The 17,031-nt window shown below is 35.6% G+C and overlaps 1 protein-coding gene across 2 annotated transcripts in view; it reads right to left on the bottom strand.

Annotated features, from left to right (window-relative positions):
- Positions 1-17,031, bottom strand: part of LOC135686978 (lon protease homolog, mitochondrial) — a 40,173-nt gene that overhangs the window by 22,504 nt on the left and 638 nt on the right. For both annotated transcript variants that reach the window (XM_089114268.1, XM_089114269.1), the window contains exons 2-22: positions 15,692-15,754; positions 14,823-15,039; positions 14,530-14,618; positions 14,043-14,159; positions 13,411-13,675; positions 12,952-13,084; positions 12,337-12,479; positions 11,920-12,140; positions 11,203-11,341; positions 10,684-10,753; positions 10,190-10,242; positions 9,138-9,281; positions 8,417-8,539; positions 7,892-8,008; positions 7,061-7,201; positions 6,577-6,742; positions 6,198-6,340; positions 5,837-5,908; positions 5,311-5,436; positions 4,091-4,129; positions 1,314-3,119 (exon numbers count right to left, since the gene is read on the bottom strand). In XM_089114268.1, the coding sequence (XP_088970394.1) occupies positions 2,940-3,119; positions 4,091-4,129; positions 5,311-5,436; positions 5,837-5,908; positions 6,198-6,340; positions 6,577-6,742; positions 7,061-7,201; positions 7,892-8,008; positions 8,417-8,539; positions 9,138-9,281; positions 10,190-10,242; positions 10,684-10,753; positions 11,203-11,341; positions 11,920-12,140; positions 12,337-12,479; positions 12,952-13,084; positions 13,411-13,675; positions 14,043-14,159; positions 14,530-14,618; positions 14,823-15,039; positions 15,692-15,754 (2,761 nt within the window). In that variant the 3' untranslated portion in view covers positions 1,314-2,939. The remainder of the gene's footprint in view (positions 1-1,313; positions 3,120-4,090; positions 4,130-5,310; positions 5,437-5,836; positions 5,909-6,197; positions 6,341-6,576; positions 6,743-7,060; positions 7,202-7,891; positions 8,009-8,416; positions 8,540-9,137; positions 9,282-10,189; positions 10,243-10,683; positions 10,754-11,202; positions 11,342-11,919; positions 12,141-12,336; positions 12,480-12,951; positions 13,085-13,410; positions 13,676-14,042; positions 14,160-14,529; positions 14,619-14,822; positions 15,040-15,691; positions 15,755-17,031) is intronic.

Below are 17,031 nucleotides of genomic sequence, written 5' to 3'. Positions count from 1 at the left end.
GCTGTGTTTAAAAACCTTATATCAAAACTTTTAACCATTCTGTTGAGGCCTTTGGGTATTTGAGCAAAGATTTCTTGTAATGACTATATTGACCTTTACATTTAAAGGCTGATTGACTTTTACATTCATATCCAAATAAATTTCACAAACTAAAGTATGATTAAAAAATTGCTGTGTCTATATCCTTAAAAAAGGAAAAGAGATAATGTTTTTGAAGTCATCTTGCATCGAGCTGCAATCTTTCATTGTAAATTAAATGCTGGTCAAATGAAATTTTATCAGAGCTTTTTTCATGAGAGATGTTGTAGAATTTGAAATCATTAAGGGTTCTTATTTTCTTTGAATTGTATAAATCAAATTTAGGTGTTGAGACATGCTGTTAAGCCTTAATTTGCTGGTTTGATGCCATTGGGAATAAAAGTGAAGTAGGAGATGGGTTTTCTTGGATGAAAGTTGCTACAGAAGAGTGTAAAGTAAGTTTTTTGGATAGGGCTTCTTGTGCCTTTTATGTATGCTCTTGTCAGGCTGTTCTCTTCTCCTGTCCCTCTCCCCCCTTCTGGTTTAAAGTAAAGTGTGTTACTTCAAATCCTCTATAATTTTACCTCATAGGGGTTTGGGCTTATTTACATAACAGGATTCAATTAACAGATTATTATGATTTCATTAAGGATAGACTTGGCTCTTTAAGTTGTGTTGCTCTTCCCCTCTCATACTTTATGAATCTAAGGTAGGATTGTGCATCAGCTCCCTGGTTGGGATAAGCTGCCTTGTTACTTGAATCAATCAAGTTATATCTAAGGTCTAGGGCTTCACACGAAATTAGTGATCGATTTTTACCAAGGCACCAACAGCCAAATGGTGATTCATATGATGCGGAAGTGAAGCCTAAACACCTGATTTGAAGAATGACAAAAATCGATAAAGAAGCTAATAAGATAACAAAGTGATAGATGATAATTCCTAAACTTCCACTTAAAAATAGCTCTTCTTGTTGCCTAAAGGAAACGATAAAAAAAGTCCATGGCTACTTGATCGTCTATTGATCGCCTAAAAAAGTACTCTACAACACGCACTTTAAACTTTACACTAAACACTTTACTTTAGAGAGTGGCAACTTGGGTTGGTGACTTCATGGCATAGCACCCTCGAACAACATCGTATGAAATAATCCCAATTCTCTTTTTCTCGAGTTTTTGCATGCAATGTAATTTTAAAATTTACTTACAAAAAAGATGGCCTAAAAACACAGGGCTTGATCAGATGGCCTAACATCATCTGGCGTTTATAAAATGGCAGTACCAACAAAGACATACCTTCGATCGTTAATTGTTCAACATTAAAATCTATTTATCTAACAGCTGAATCGATCTTGTCGCATAGTAAATATCAATTTTCTTGGAATAACTATAACACGTGAGCCGCTTATGACGAAAACAACTTTCTTCGAAGCCATGTTTGTAACCACACGAAAGGCGAATGGCATTCTGGGTAGTATAGCTCCTTCGTCGATACGTGTTGACGAAAGAAGATATCTTTACTGTTTTCAAACAACTGCTTTTTGGCCATATTAAAATTCATAGGCATTAATCATATTTTAAAGAAAAAGCTAGCTAAAAAGCAAAGAAAACGACGACAGTTATGACAGACCCAAAAATGTCAATACTCACAAAATTGAGAAGAAGAATCCGCCATGTTGACAAAGAACTGCCTTAAGTTAAATTGTTGGGGAAGAATAAATTTGATGTAGCTGTAACTATCTAAAATTTGTTAGAAAAAGCCAGGGAAAGAAATTTTGATAAAAAGAGATATCAAAAGTTGCGAAGGCATAAAAGTTGCGAAGGAATCACTCAAGGATGACGTCAGACTCTTTTCTTTCTTCTTGCATTCGCCAATACAGATGAAATTTATACATTTATAAAGCACGGATTAACTGTATACCATCTACGTTATTGATAACAAATCGACCTGCGAGACATTATTCATAGCAAATTTATTATGCTAACTGCATCCATACCAGGCCCTTTCTTTTACTTTTGTAGAAAGTTTGCGAAAAATCGGCCTATTGGTTTGAGGAAGGATTGAAGCAGTTGTCAACTCTGTATTTCATCCCAAGTTGATAATACGACCCTCCTCAAGCCAAAAGACAACAAAAACAATAGTTCGGTATTATTTGGACAATCAAAGGACTTGACTGAAGTATTGGAGTTGACAATTAGAATCAAATGAATCACAGAGTAAGAAACGATAAAAATTTCCTAGGAGGTTGTTTTAACTGAGGAGTAATAAACTCTCGATAATATCTTCATTCATACCAATATAAATCAGCTATTTACTCAGTTTTCAAACAGCTAATTGGCATATGTGATTCTTGTAAAACACTACCAAAACCACGAAAACCTGTGTATAATCCACACTTGTCTAATCATTGTAGTTTGCTTTTTTATGTAGCACCCCAGCCCAATCCACTGTTTCCCTTTAAGCAAAATGATCTAGTGAAAGAAGAAAGGGAAGAATAGCCTTAATCGCGGGGTGTTGGAAGGGGCATTCATCTTATTATTTGGAGAATTTACTTCGAAAATTGGAATTTTTGGCATTGGAAGAAAGAAAAGAAAAATAACTAAGAATCAAACAAATTTTTTTCACTTCCTTGAAAATAAAACTGGTTTCGCGGATCTAGAAAAAATCTGGAAAATATAACATTCGGCTTATCGATAAATTAGAAACACTGGGCATCCTTTTCGTTTATTTTGCCTACAAATCTTATTTTCTTGATTAATTACATACTTCTCCACGGGTATTATCTAAATGCTAATACTACTAATACTCGGTGAAGGTTATAGGCAGATTTTGTGATTAACATTTAAAATTGTAAAATACCTAGCCTTAATGTTTTAAAGTATATAATCAGAAATAAATAGCTGCTAATAATATATATAATTCTACGAGCTGTTGCCTTGCTTTGCATTGCTTTCCGAATAATTCAGTGCTATTTCGTATACCTTATCGTAGTTACTAACAAAATGCACTTCTAAGTTTTGTTTTATGAAACTTTGCAAGTCTTCATAATCTTTTCTGTTGCCTTCTGGTAAAATGACTGTTGATATATTTGCACGTTTTGCCTGAAAGAAAAAAATTTATCAAAGTTTATAATTAATGAGTCATTGCGTTTGAATGTTGTGTGATCAAAAAATGTGTTCGTCTATAAGGATATTAAGCATATAGAAAGGGCAGGCCTGTGTAATCCTATAGAAAAGAATAAGATGTTATTTCAAAATAATGAGAGAGTGCTCTCTTGTCTGTATCTATGGATCAACAGCGACATTATATTTTGCTAGCTATTTATGAGTGAAATAATTACCATTTGGGAAACTAATATGTTGATATATTGAATAACTTCGTGAAAAGAAAATTTCAGAAGAGAGTTTGTTATCTTTCTGGTAGAATAATTGATAAATAATATGTCATACAAGAAGGATATCATTGTTTTATAACATTATTTGATGTAGCACTACTGCCTTTCTGTGAAACAACCATTTCGCTATAATTATATATTTCATTTTAAAATGGCTTTGGAAAAAACAAACATTTTTAAACATGTTTCTAAAGCTTTTCGTCTGGCACTCTTCAGAGTATACAACGCCAGAACATAAATCGAAAACTATCTTATTTTATTTTCATTTTTAGTTTTTATGCCAATAACTTCCAGTGAAATGTAAGCTAGTACTCTAACTATTGAAGAAGTACGTTTGTTGGTGGCTTATTATACCCAACAAAAAGAGTACGTTTGGAGCAGAGTTAAATGTGTTGTGCTCTTCTAATAAGATTGGGAATAAAATCAGCATAATTGTGAGCAGAAATAATTTCCTCTTATCATAGTAAATGCTTTTATAGTTACGAGAAAAAGTTCATTAAACTTTTGGCTTTTCTAAAGCACATGTGTCTCTAAGGCTGTGGAGAAAACATCTTCATGGTTTTTATCCTGCCTTACTAGATCGATTAAAGTTTACTTTAGCAGTGGGGTTTAAATGATCTGTAGCAAACTGGGACAGGGTACTGTTTACCAAAAGTAAAATGCAATTTCGTTACTCACAGCTATTAACTTCTCTTTGATCCCGCCAACAGGTAAAACCTACAAAATACATTGAAATTTTTTCATTTTCAATTCAATTAAAACAACAATTACAAATTTCACTATTACAAAGGTAATCTGCAATTGGCTAGCCTGGGTTTATAAAGAGAAGACTATTACAAGCACAAACAAAAGAAATTAAGAAAAAAAATAGGAAAAAGTGTGTTCGTCATTGTTTGTTTTAGAAGTTGTCAGTAGCAGAGATCATTAGAATTGAAGAAGTTCAGGTTTATTCCAGGACTTATTTCTGTGGCAGAAAATGTAAAAGGTAGTAAGGATAGTTAAGTTGGATAGTTTGAAGATCATGAAACGGATACAATTCTCGCCGATATCTAGAGCGTTGCACATGTCGATGAATGAGGAGCAGGAGAGACCAAAGGTACCTAGGGAACTGTTAGAAAGATTAACAAACATGATAGAAGAATAGGCTGAGCTTAGGCTGGGTTAATGAGATGCGAGTATTTCTCTCTTTTGCGGTTAGCATTAACATGCGTATCCTACTGTAAGCTCGAGTATGAATAGGCGACTGTCGGAAGTGACTAGAGGTAGATCAGGATGGAAAGAGTCCCCTGTTATGATAGAGGGGGAGAGATAACCTGTAAGGTCTACGTAAAGAGAGCAATTAGGTATAGCTTTAAAAGACTGTGCTAGGAAGCTTAATGCAAAGTTATGGCGCCACGTGTAACGGCCTTCTTCGAGTAATGTTTTGCAGCCTGCAACGATGTGGACAAATAAAACGCAATCTGAAAATCGATCAGTCATCAAAAATGAGGCTTGATAAAAGTCTTATTCATAGGAGATATGACGTATTTTGTATTTTTTTGCATCTATTTTGCTTCTTAAGGCAGTTTTAAGAACACTAAGAAGCTACCATTGTCGAGCCGTGTCCTGGTCCTTCCCCTCCTTCTGACCGCAGCTCATGATACCGAGGCCTGCAATTTCAAAGAGCTTTCGACTCTCCTCACTTTGGTTGTAGCAACAACTCAAACACTTAGACCCATGGATCCATAATCCGTGACCTCAACCGAGCCACCCTCACACAACTTCAGTGACGTAACAGCTACCAGATGAAATCTCTAACAACGTTTTTGTTAATGATATTTTAACACATCGTGCAAAGTTTTCAATTTCGTTAAATTGTAGAGTTAAACCTGCTTAGCAATGAACAATTATAGACTCACCTTTCCTGTGAGTGAAACTTCACCAGTCATAGCAAGGTTTTGTTTTATCGGTCTATCAAAAGCCAGAGAAAGCAAGGCTGTTATGATTGTACAACCGGCTGATGGACCGTCTTTCGGAGTGGCTCCCTGCAACGTTAGGGGGTACATGTAGCACTACAAAATGCACAGACCGTATCAATTTTAACAACCAAACATCCAAATCGACCCGGTCTCGGACATCTTCTCGTGACATCCGGCTTAACACTAACTCAGCAGTTTTTTCTTTACATCTAATTGCCTCGGGGTAGTCACATGCTTTAGCTCCCCAGGGTATCCTTTCAAGTAGTAGCCTATAGTAGTTTATATATGTAGTGAATCTTTTATAATGTACTTTTTACCTTTGACAGGAATATATTCAACACAGCCAAGCCACTACTAGACAAATCGGGGTTAATGATACCGAGCCATAGGAAAACAAATTCAAGTGAAGGTATATTTTGCATTGAGAACTTAAACATTTCATTTGGAATAAAGGACGAAGTCTTACCTCTGGAACATGTAAGTGTATTGAAGCATTGTCAAAGAAGTCATTTTCGGCATCCGTTCGAGAGAGGAAGCCCTAGTAATAGAAATACATTGCTCAACGTGAACAAGCAACCAAGCAAACAAGCAAACAAGCAAACAAGCAAACAAGCAAACAGGCAAACAGGCAAACAAGCAAACAAGCAAACAAAACTAAAATCTCATTTTTGATTGTCATATATTTTTGATCGCAATATAATGGAGGGAAATTCGAGATTTCTCCATATTCTGAGTTACAAAGTGTTCTTGGTAGCTCAAATCGATAATTTCTTTTTAAATGCATCATTCTCAAAAACATAACAAACAACAATAACGAGGTTTCTTACTTTTGCAAATGTATAAGCTATATGGGAACTTTCTTTCATAACATCCCCCAGTTGACCAGTAACCTCCAAGGAACCTTTTCCTTTATCGACACCTTTTTTAGAAACTTTTTTAACAGCAGTTTCTATAAACAAAGTCGATCCACCTAGAAGAAGGGAATGAATGCCCTTTCAAAAACCATTTCGTTAGAGTAACTAAGTGGATGGCTTGGCAAAAATAAGGATATAATGTTCCATGATGCATGGGCTTGACCAAGCAAATAACACTAATCTGACATTGGTCAAAAGGAACACAGCAGCATCAGCAAGTGGCATAACCAATGAAAATTTCTTGAGACAATTTAGATCTGAAATTTTGAGGCAAAACATCTTTCAAGCATACCCATTGATGTCCAGGCAAGACCAGTTGACACTCCCGGGGGTGTTTCTTCATAAATTCTCTCAGTATTAAACACTGGATTGCCAACAAATTTCTTTAAATTGTTATCGAGGATTTTGATCTCGCCACCTCCTTGTTCAACGAGCATCAGAGCTGTCTTCCTGAAAACCTGTAAACATGTAATGCATTGCTCAATTTTGGTTGGTTTTACATTAAATAAAGAGGCCTGAGCTAATAAAATTTCAAGATATCATGCTTTCATATATAGGGAAAAATATAAACTTATCAGTCAGCCAGCTTATTATCAGCAATAGTCTTTAGCAATTATAGCAATGGAAGCTAAAAGCACACTGAAAATGTTCATCAAAAAGCAAGCCTTTTGTAGAACATCGCATGCTTCGATCCTTGTGCAGTAAGTAGCCTTACATAAAAGTACACAGTTCGGTAACCACAATAATTGACGTCATAAAGAAAAGATTGGACTTGCCTTTTCGATATGCTTTTGCAGGTTCCTCACTCCGTTCTCTCTGCAGTATGATCTTATCAACGTCTTCAATGCCTCATCAGTTATATTGACATCAGAATCTTTTAAGCCTGCTCGCTCTTGCGCCACGGGAATCAAGTATTTCTTAAAAACAAAGACATAGTAAGTTAAGCCTGTCTACACCTTGGTATTTAATAAATCTATGAGATCTTTATAAGGGCCAATCACTGAGTATTATATAGCAGGCAGTTGTCTGAAAACTAGGGTTTATGAAATGACGTCATATCAAAATGATCGAATAAAAAAAAGATCTAAATACCTTTGAAGATAAAATTGGATAAAATGCGACAACTAAGGACCAAAATGGGCGACAACTAGAGACCAAAATGGGCGACACCTAGGGACCAAAATGGGCGACAACTAGGGACCAAAATGGGCGACAACTAGGGACCAAAATGGGCGACAACTAGAGACCAGAATGTACGACAACTAGGGACCAAAATGGGCGACAACTAATGACCAAAATGGGCGACAACTAGGGACCAAAATGGGCGACAACTAGGGACCAAAATGGGCGACAACTAAGGAAAAATGGTGAGTATCTTTCGGGAGTAAAAGAGTAAAAAATTGGGGGCAGGGAGTGCAGCCTTTGTCCTTTATCAACATAAGGGGTGATACTTAATACACTTTGTAGTTTGGTTAGTGCTTGCATGTACCCCGGTCTCAATACATCTTTGTCGTTTAAATCTACAGCTCTTCTCAAAACATTAAAAGAATCGAAAGTTTTTAACCTTGGATCGCTCCAATGAATACAAATTTTTTTTACATAACAACCTGTGCAATGTTGAATTTTTCGTCTTCTACGTAGCCAGAAACATGGATCATTTCCATTCGATCCTTTAACGGCCCTGGAATCGTATCAATGACATTTGCTGTGCAAATGAACAACACCTGCGCAAAAACAGAATATATTTGGAGATGCTAGACAGACAAGAACAACAGCTAAATTTTTACCATTTAAAAACTGAAAAGAAAAACCATTACAAAATTTACCAGCTGAGCAAATCATGTGGTTTAAAACTAATATGAACTATTCACAATTTTTTGCAAATGGTTTCTTTTACTAGCAAATATTTCATCTTTATTAAATGCTAATGCTGATTATAAAAGCAAAATATCGAAAATTGAGTTCAAACACTGATCGAGTAATTTGATACTTACGTCAAATGTCCCTAGTTGAAATAAATGTTCCCTGAACCCTTTTAATCATTGTTTTGGGGAATTATCATACTTAAGATTTGTCTATACAAATAAAATCATATTCAGACGTTAGCAAAACGACAAAATATTTTTGTGTACCTTTGATAGATCAATAGGGACATCTAAGTAGTGATCCAAAAAGTTGACATTTTGTTCTGGGTCCAGCAATTCGAGTAATGCAGAAGCCGGGTCGCCCTGAATCCCACGGCCGATTTTATCCACCTAAACAGCATCAAAGTACAAAAGCATTTTGAAAAAACAAAAAATCACTATTGTATAACAAGTCTTTAGCCAGCCTCGGCCACGGGGACTGGAGCTTAAAGCTACACTGTTGGTTGCAGTAACATAAACTTTAAAGAAAACCTACACAACTATTACACTGCGCTCACACTTCACTTATCATCGTTCATAGTAAGATATCTTGGTGCATCTTTAACGATAAATACTTCATCAATAGCTGAGTACACAGAACAGAATATGGAGTTTCTTGTATAAATTCACTATATGTGCGAGAGAATTTCTTTTACTTCTACAAGATATTCCCTAACTCAAAAGCATCAGGTTTTTCAATGCAGATGCATGTAATTTTCAATTATAACCTGTCCATTTGCCTTGGAATCGATTTTCTGATTCACTTCAAATTTAAATATTTTCTTAATCTACAGGCTACGACCCGGAAGGCTCAGAAGGTGAAACAAACCTTTTGAGACAAACCCTTACTGACAAAAAGAACATAAGTCGTATGTATCAAGATCTTTAGGACCAAAACCTCTGAAAGGGCTTTTCAATGTGTTTACAATCTTAAAAGGAATTTCTTTACCTCATCGATAAGAATCAAGGGGTTTTGTGTTTTGGTTTTCTTCAAGCACTGGATAATCTTTCCTGGCATTGCACCAACGTACGTTCGTCGATGGCCCTTGATCTCTGCAACATCCGTCATGCCACCAACACTGAATCTAAAATACTGAACAGAAACGATTTCAAAGATTTCTAAAGGGTCCCGTCAAAAAATCATCTATTTTATCAAAATTTGCAGTTTCTTTGAAATTAGACATGATCCAAGATGTTATCTTGTCGGAAAATCGTAGGCCTGGGCCCCAAATGAAAGCCTGAATTTCCGCCACTGTTGTAAGACCCCGTTTACACTGTGCCGGATAAATTTTATCCGCATCAAAATTAGTTCAGATAGGCGTCGCGTTTACACTAGACCCACGCTATCCGCACGAATTTCAGAGCGGCTATCCGAACAAAATTATTTCACCAAGGAAATTGGATTAAATTAGTTCGGATAGCTACGTGGTGCAGTGTAAACGCTTTTATCCGGATAAATTTTATCCACATTGTAACTTGCTCGAAAGTGATTGTCTATTTCATTCAATTTAGTTTTCACTGTCTCCCAATCAAGACCTTTCGCCATCTTGGCTGCCTTGTTGTCGATAAATACTCATGTTAAAAGTGCAGTATCTTGCCAGTCCACGTAAAATTGGCATCCTTGTCAGTTTTCCCTACTTTCATTGTTAGTTCAGTGTCATTCTGTTTCATGAACAAACTATTAAAACAAACTATGCCTAATTTGCATTGACAATATCTTTGGATTTGGTCTAAAAGAGAAGCAGATGATTCTGAAGAGAGAGTGAAGTCTTTTTACGTTGGTGGGAATTTTGTTATTATTGTGTTGCCCAAAAAAGACTTCATTTTGGGCATTCTGTGAATGGTTTAGGTCATGTGACTGCAGTTATCCGGCACAGTGAAAACGGGAGGGCAAAGTGGACTAAATTTGTGCGGCACAGTGTAAACGCAAATCAATCCGAACAAGTTTTATACGGATAAATTTTATCCGGCACAGTGTAAACGGGGTCCAAATCCACTTACCTCTCTGTTTAGAGCTCTTGCAATGGACCGAGCAATGCTTGTTTTACCGACACCTGGTATAATAAAAATATTTTTGATAAAAAAGGCAAAGAAAAATCTTTTCCTTTTCATGTCAACGATTGGGTATGGGCATTGTCTGCAAAAAATGCAAGTCATCGTTGTAAAATGTTAAATAAACTAGAAGAGCTTCTGAAAAAATGTGCTCTAAAAGCAATGAAGCATATTGTTCACTGGTTTGTTCCATAGTGATTGAGAACGTCTATTCAGAGATTGAAAATTTGTGGTATGTAGAAAGGATGGCACTAAGTTACAAATCCATAAACAATGCGGACATCGGGCAACTGTTAAACTACTTTCTACACAAGTATTTACTAGTTGCAACGCCCCTAGAAAATTCCATAATATAAAATATTTCACGTGCAGACACTCCTTAAAAGTAAAGATATCTTCATTGAAAAACTCAAAATAACGTAATAGAGAGTTTTGAGACAAACCTGGTGGACCAGTAAAGCACAATATCTTTCCTTGGACGGATCCACTAAGCTGGCCAACAGCAATGAATTCCTTTAAAATAATGCATAAGAAATATAAAGGCAATTCTGTGTCACATGCAAAATGTAAATTTAGATCACGTATTAACATTGCCTGTTTCTATATTTCTTTTAATTAATATTTGAATGAACAAGCTGCAAACTAAATTGTTATTGATTTAAAATTCACTCAACAGTTTCAAACAGTTGACCAAATAAAAAGTAAATTTTATTAAAATGTGCGGCATCTGAACAAGATCTAGCAATTCAAGCAACAAAAAGCATGATCCATTTCTTTTCTGGAGGAGGCCTAAAAAACAAAACATTGCAGAGTTTGAACTAACAGTATCTGGGATTCCATAATTGCCGATTCTAGTACTGAGAATAATTCATATTGTGCAAAATAGGCGAGTTACTTTGCTGAAGAGCAAATTAGGCGAGTTATTTGGCTGAATAAACGTCAGCTGGCGAATGACAACTTACAAGGATTCGATCTTTAATGTCTTCAAGGCCATAATGATCCTCGTCAAGAATTTCCTTTGCTTTTTTGATATCAAAATTCTCTTCACTGTGAGTCCCCCACGGAATGCATGTCAGCCAATCCAAATAGTTTCGGCTAACACTAAAAAAAAGCAGAATCAACTTGAGTGACCAAACTAATCTATACGAAAATACAGCACCACTACAACAAGGGTAATAACCTAGTTACAAAACCAGACAAAAATTCCAACGTTTCACCAGATATTGAATTCGAAACAGAGCGTTCAGTTGGTGATTACTGCGATGATCTCATCCTGGTGCAACTTTAAATGCCACAGACGAAACCGAAAACAATGTTAAAAGTGATCTTACTGAAAACAGTATATGCATTACTGTAACCCGGTTTTCGTTCATGTCGATGTTCATTTGTCTAATTCAGAAGATCCCCTGTCAAGATTGCTCCATCTCATCAAATAACACTGATGGCGCGAAGTAAAAAATACACGTAAGATAATTAGCAAATAATATAGTGAGTACATGCTCGAAAAGTCGTGTTTTTAACAATCAAACTATTTTATTTTCATTCTGGTACTCAATTTATTTGCTAGCTATATTATCGTTTTTCTGGATGAAGTACCACACGCAACGTACATATTTAAAAAATACACAGTCAGTTAATACATAATAAGTACATGCCAAGACAAGACGAAACAACTTTACCTGAATTCTGATGAATGATTGTCAAGAAACTGGATTTTGTTCATTTCTTCGTCAATGACATCTTGCACGGACTTTGGAACATCTTTGTCCTTCAGCCTTTCTTTGAACTTTTCAATAACAGTGTCCTTGTCGTCCTTTTCTAAACCCAATTCCTTCTTAATTATTTTCAATTGTTCTTGTAGAAGATACTTTCTTTGCATTTTGTTCACTTTTTCCTCAACCTAATGAAGTAATAGCAATGAGAGAAAAAACGTTGAAGTTTTGATTTTTCAAAGACATTTGACAAAATAAAAAAAATCTTTGAAGGTCAACTGCAAGGAAGGTCATAAGGACATGAAAAAACATCGATTTGCATTCCTCTATAATTTGTACTTGCATGGCAATATTAGTTAAGCAGCTTTTACAAAAAATACCAACCTCTTTTCCAAGTTTTTGTTGAAGCATGCATATTGCAAGTTCCTTCTTCAGTAGCTCCAAGGTAAGCATCAGTCTGTTTGGTATATTAGTCTCCTCCAGGACGGCCTGTAGCTGCGCAGGGTCAGCACTGGTAAGGGCGGCACCTTAGTAAAATAGAAAAATACTGTTAAGAGAAGGGCATATATGACATGTCTTCAAGAATATCTAGCTTGAAATGTAGAAAAAACGGGAAAGTGATTGACTGCAGTTAACCGTCGTAAAGAGAACGGCTAGATCTTAACAATGACATAACAAATTCGCTAAGTCTGAGAGAAACCATACTGGCACATATGTGCACAAGCGCAAAATGAAAAAATCTTGGAGTTCTGGGTTTTGGAGGATTCCAAAACATTTCCCTGTGTATGGCATTTTGTTATCCGGTATCCTGTGAAGCCCCAACGCCCACTTTCACCCCATAAGCTTACACAAATAAATATGAGATGCATCAGTCTTACTTTGAAACGTTTCTTTTGCACACATACAATCCTTGAAGTTTAAAAAAATGATTCTATACCTGGCTTGACATCGAAAAAACTACACGAGTTAGAATTCTATTTTACAAAAAACTCAACTAACCAAAATCTGCTAAATGCGTTGGGTTGTCAACAACCCTTTTTCCTGCCTCAATTAGTTGAGCCAGCGACTCTTTATACAACGGATTCAAGGCAATGATATCTCTTATTGTCTTGATGACTTCAGCAGCAGTAGCCTACGAAAGAGAAGGACGGTTCAACTCTAAGGTTCATGCTTAATACGATCCTTAAGCAAGTCCAGCACTGCCTATACGGAATCGAGCGCTATAGGACAAACAGCAGTTTTATTACAATTGAAATCCTATGAATATTTACTGCAATTTTAGCGTTTCTATAGGTAAAACATAAATTACATAACAAGAGCTTATGCCAACACTGAAAAGGCCAATAAGGCTATAGGGAAATTAGATAAGTCTGTAATAAAATTGCACAAAACTAAATCTGAAAAATTACGATAGCATTCGTGAATCAAATAAAAACCAAAACTGGTAATTTATCAAACCTTCACTTCCTGGGTCATCTGAAACGGTTCATGATAAACATTTTCAATTTTAGCCATTAAGATAGGCTTCTTCCCTCCTTCATTGACAATTTCACCAACGTCCTCCTGAATGATTTCAGCAGTACTCAGATGCTCTTCCTTTTCTTCTAGAAATTCCTCTTTATTCGCGTCTTCTCCAAGCGTTGCTGACTTTTGGCCATCATCTGTCTCATCAGTTACAAGGGCAGAGATTCCGCCCTCTTCGATCGCCTCTGTTATCTTTATTCTTTGTAAATTAAAACAGGCTTTATTCCAACAAGAACACATAAATGAATCCAAGAAACTAATGTAAATTATAGTCAACCCACCCTAAAAGTTTTCCTTGCTACCAAATACTGTCACTATTCAAATATAGCATCATTAACTGTCTCATTAAGTTCAGTTTCTTTCATCATTCATTATAAACCATTTTTCCTTATTTCCTCTTCTCTGCTTTACTTCTTGATTGGATGTGCCACATTATTTTTGTTCTTTAGCCTCTCAAACACTCAAACATAAAGTACGTGAATTCTCAATTTTACATGAAAGATAGATACTTGAGATCATTCAATTTGCTTTATGTGACAAAAACCATAACTGGTGAGCACCCCTACCTTCTGTGGCCTGCAATAATCATTCTCAACTTATCCCCTGTGTCATGCAGCTCTTGAACTTGCACAAAAGTCCCAGTATTGTATATCTCATCAAGACTTTCAATTGTTTCAGTTTCCCTTAAAAGAAACATAAAAGTTTAAGTACATCAAATGATATGTACAGCTAAAAGGTATATTGACACTAATTGTGCTTAAATACATATATCCTAAAATTGATCAGTGAAAAAAGTGACTTGTGCTAACTCGTGTTTCTCATAAACAGACAAGTTTATACTTTTACTACACATTGAGTCAAACAGATGTAACAATGAAATTAGCCTAAGTTCACAGATGTAACAATGAAGTCAACAATCCCCAGCATAAATGGTCTTGGTAAATGGTTTCTAAAAAACATTGCACCAAATGTTTATTTAAATGATTTGGGACTTGACAAACAAAAGAAACGGAATACAATGAAATATTTTTAAAAAAAAGATCAGACACATACTTGTCATCTTTTCTGAGGAAAGCACCAGCATAGGGCTGCATTAGCTTACATTTTCTTCTTATTAGATCTATAAGTGACTTGTCTGAAACCTTCCAAAAAAGGAAAGAAAAGGAGACTATAGGCATAGAAATATGAGGAAACTGACAAAAATTGAATCTGTGGGGGACATTTCCAATGACAATGTGAAGAATACAACATGAAAATATTCATGATTTGACTAAACAACACACACTTTTCTTTGCATATAAATTTAGTAAGTACAGAATACCATTAGATAAAGGGAAAATTCTAACCTCGATTAGTTTCACAAATTTGGGGAAGATTGGATTCCGCAGCACTGGTAGGATTGGAACCTCAGGAAAGTTATCCGGAACTCCTATTTGGGCTAGTGCTGTATTGCTGATATTTGGATTGTCATTTGAAGATCCATCAATTATAACCTCCGGATCCTTCTTGCCTCCATTGTCGCCTCTGTCTCCATTACTGCTTTGATTATTCTCATTTGGTCCACTGTCGCAAAAGTAAAAAACAATGAGCACCATCAAGTTTTGCAAATTTCTACTTCTATAAAAACAAGTTGAGCCTGAGACATACATTAACACCAAGAAAAGCTTTCCCAATATTTCATTTGGCTTCTTAAAGCTTTCATGTTTCCTTCTAATAGGTTGTTGATTATTCTCTGCAAGACATCAGTCTTAGGGCCAAACTCAAACTGCTCTTTTGCACACTTCTTCTGTTTTGTGGATATCCAGAATATATGTTTTCATCTGTTCACAATTCCATAAAAACAGAGTAAAAATGTTCTTAATTTTCATTGGTTTAAACAGTCAACAGCAAAGCATTTTTTAATCTGTTCCAATGTTTTCTGACCACTGCTATTACGCATTTATATTGATCTACTGAAATTTCAAAATTCAAATTTTTGTAAATATCCTCTTTGAAAACATTTTCAAAACCCCAACTTACATGTGAACTAATGCAAAAAAGACATCAGAAAAAACATATATTTTCCTCTCACTCTCTGTACAAAAAATGGGCCTCTATAAATTTGATAATGGGCCTCCTATAGCAAACTCTGAAAAGCAACATTAGAGTTCATCTTTGATGCAACTAATTTTACAAGCTATACATGAATAATAAATCAATCAAACCAATAACAAACGTTTTGCTACTTCCTTGTTTGCCATCCCTGCCTTGTCTTGGATAACATTCAGTTGGGACAGGTCTGTAAATAAATTTAAATAACACTGTTACAATGGTTATGTAAAATATGATAGCAGCATAATGTCCATTGTGTACACAAATCCTTAGTCAGTCGGGAATTTTCAGAAGAAGAAAAATACTTTCATATTCACTATTTTCAAAAATCAAAGAAAAACTCATAGAAAATTTAATTTCAGATGATAATATAATTGACTGGATCAGACTGGGACCAAGGAAAGAATAGGACTGAATATGAGGGCGCTGTGATGAAGGGGCAAAAAGAAGTGTGCCAAAGCTGGTTTCTGGTACAGAAGTCTCAAGGCATGGAAGAGTTCTTTTTCTTATGGAATTTTTAAAATAGTTCAAATATCTGCAAGAAAATTATTCAAACCTGGAGGCCCTTACAAAGATGAGGATAATTTTAGGAATCACAAGGCTTAAGGTTTCACCTAAATTTGGGAACCTCGTTTGAAAATTAAGTAGATCTATTTGTGGTTGTTACATCTATGCAAAAGACAAAGGTTGCACATTTGAAGAATTGCCTAAAACTAGAAATAATGAATAATTATTAATTTCACACAACCACAGATGTGTGAGATATAATTTGACATGTTCAAATAACTGCAAGTGACTTTACATTGCACAGGGATGTGTGGATGACAAGGAAATTGTGGTAGCATAGAATATTATGCTTGCTCCTTCCTAGGGCACAAAAAATGTCAAACATTAAAAGGATATGTGATCACATCATCAATTGCAATTGCATCAGCAAGATATCTCTCACATCCAGTCAACATCTCATATCTTCCTTAATTTTTCAAAGGACTAGGAGTACTTGGTATTATCCTGGTTTACAGGCCAATTCAATGCTGGTTATGGAATCAAAAACAACAATTTTGAACAAACATTGACTTATCAGATTCCCTATTTGAAATGAGTCCTCTATCCCTGATCCTTGTTCATTCAATTAAGACCAGCTAAAAAGACATTCTTTGAATAGATTGGAGAAACACCCCTTCTTTGTCCCATCTTCCAGTGCTATGTTATTTGAATTTTAAAATACAATAAAACCTAAATGAATTTTTCCCACCAGTGAAGAAAGTCAAGACACTTTGGCCAGTGGCCCTCCAGACTCCCTCTTAGAAGCCAAGAAGCCCCTCCTTGGTCAAATGAATCTAGATTCCCAGGCTGATTGCACCACCTATCTTAAAACAATTTTTCAGGTACTGTTTCATAAAAGTGGATTTAAAAGGAATGTTGACATTTCATTCACGACGTTATTTTTTGCCAATTGATATT

The sequence above is a fragment of the Rhopilema esculentum genome, chromosome 20, assembly GCF_057945365.1.
Source record: "Rhopilema esculentum isolate cy_ngs chromosome 20, ASM5794536v1, whole genome shotgun sequence".
NCBI classification, from domain to species: Eukaryota; Metazoa; Cnidaria; class Scyphozoa; order Rhizostomeae; family Rhizostomatidae; genus Rhopilema; species Rhopilema esculentum.
Note: the sequence above shows the minus strand (reverse complement) of the source record. Positions and strands in the feature narration are given on the sequence as shown.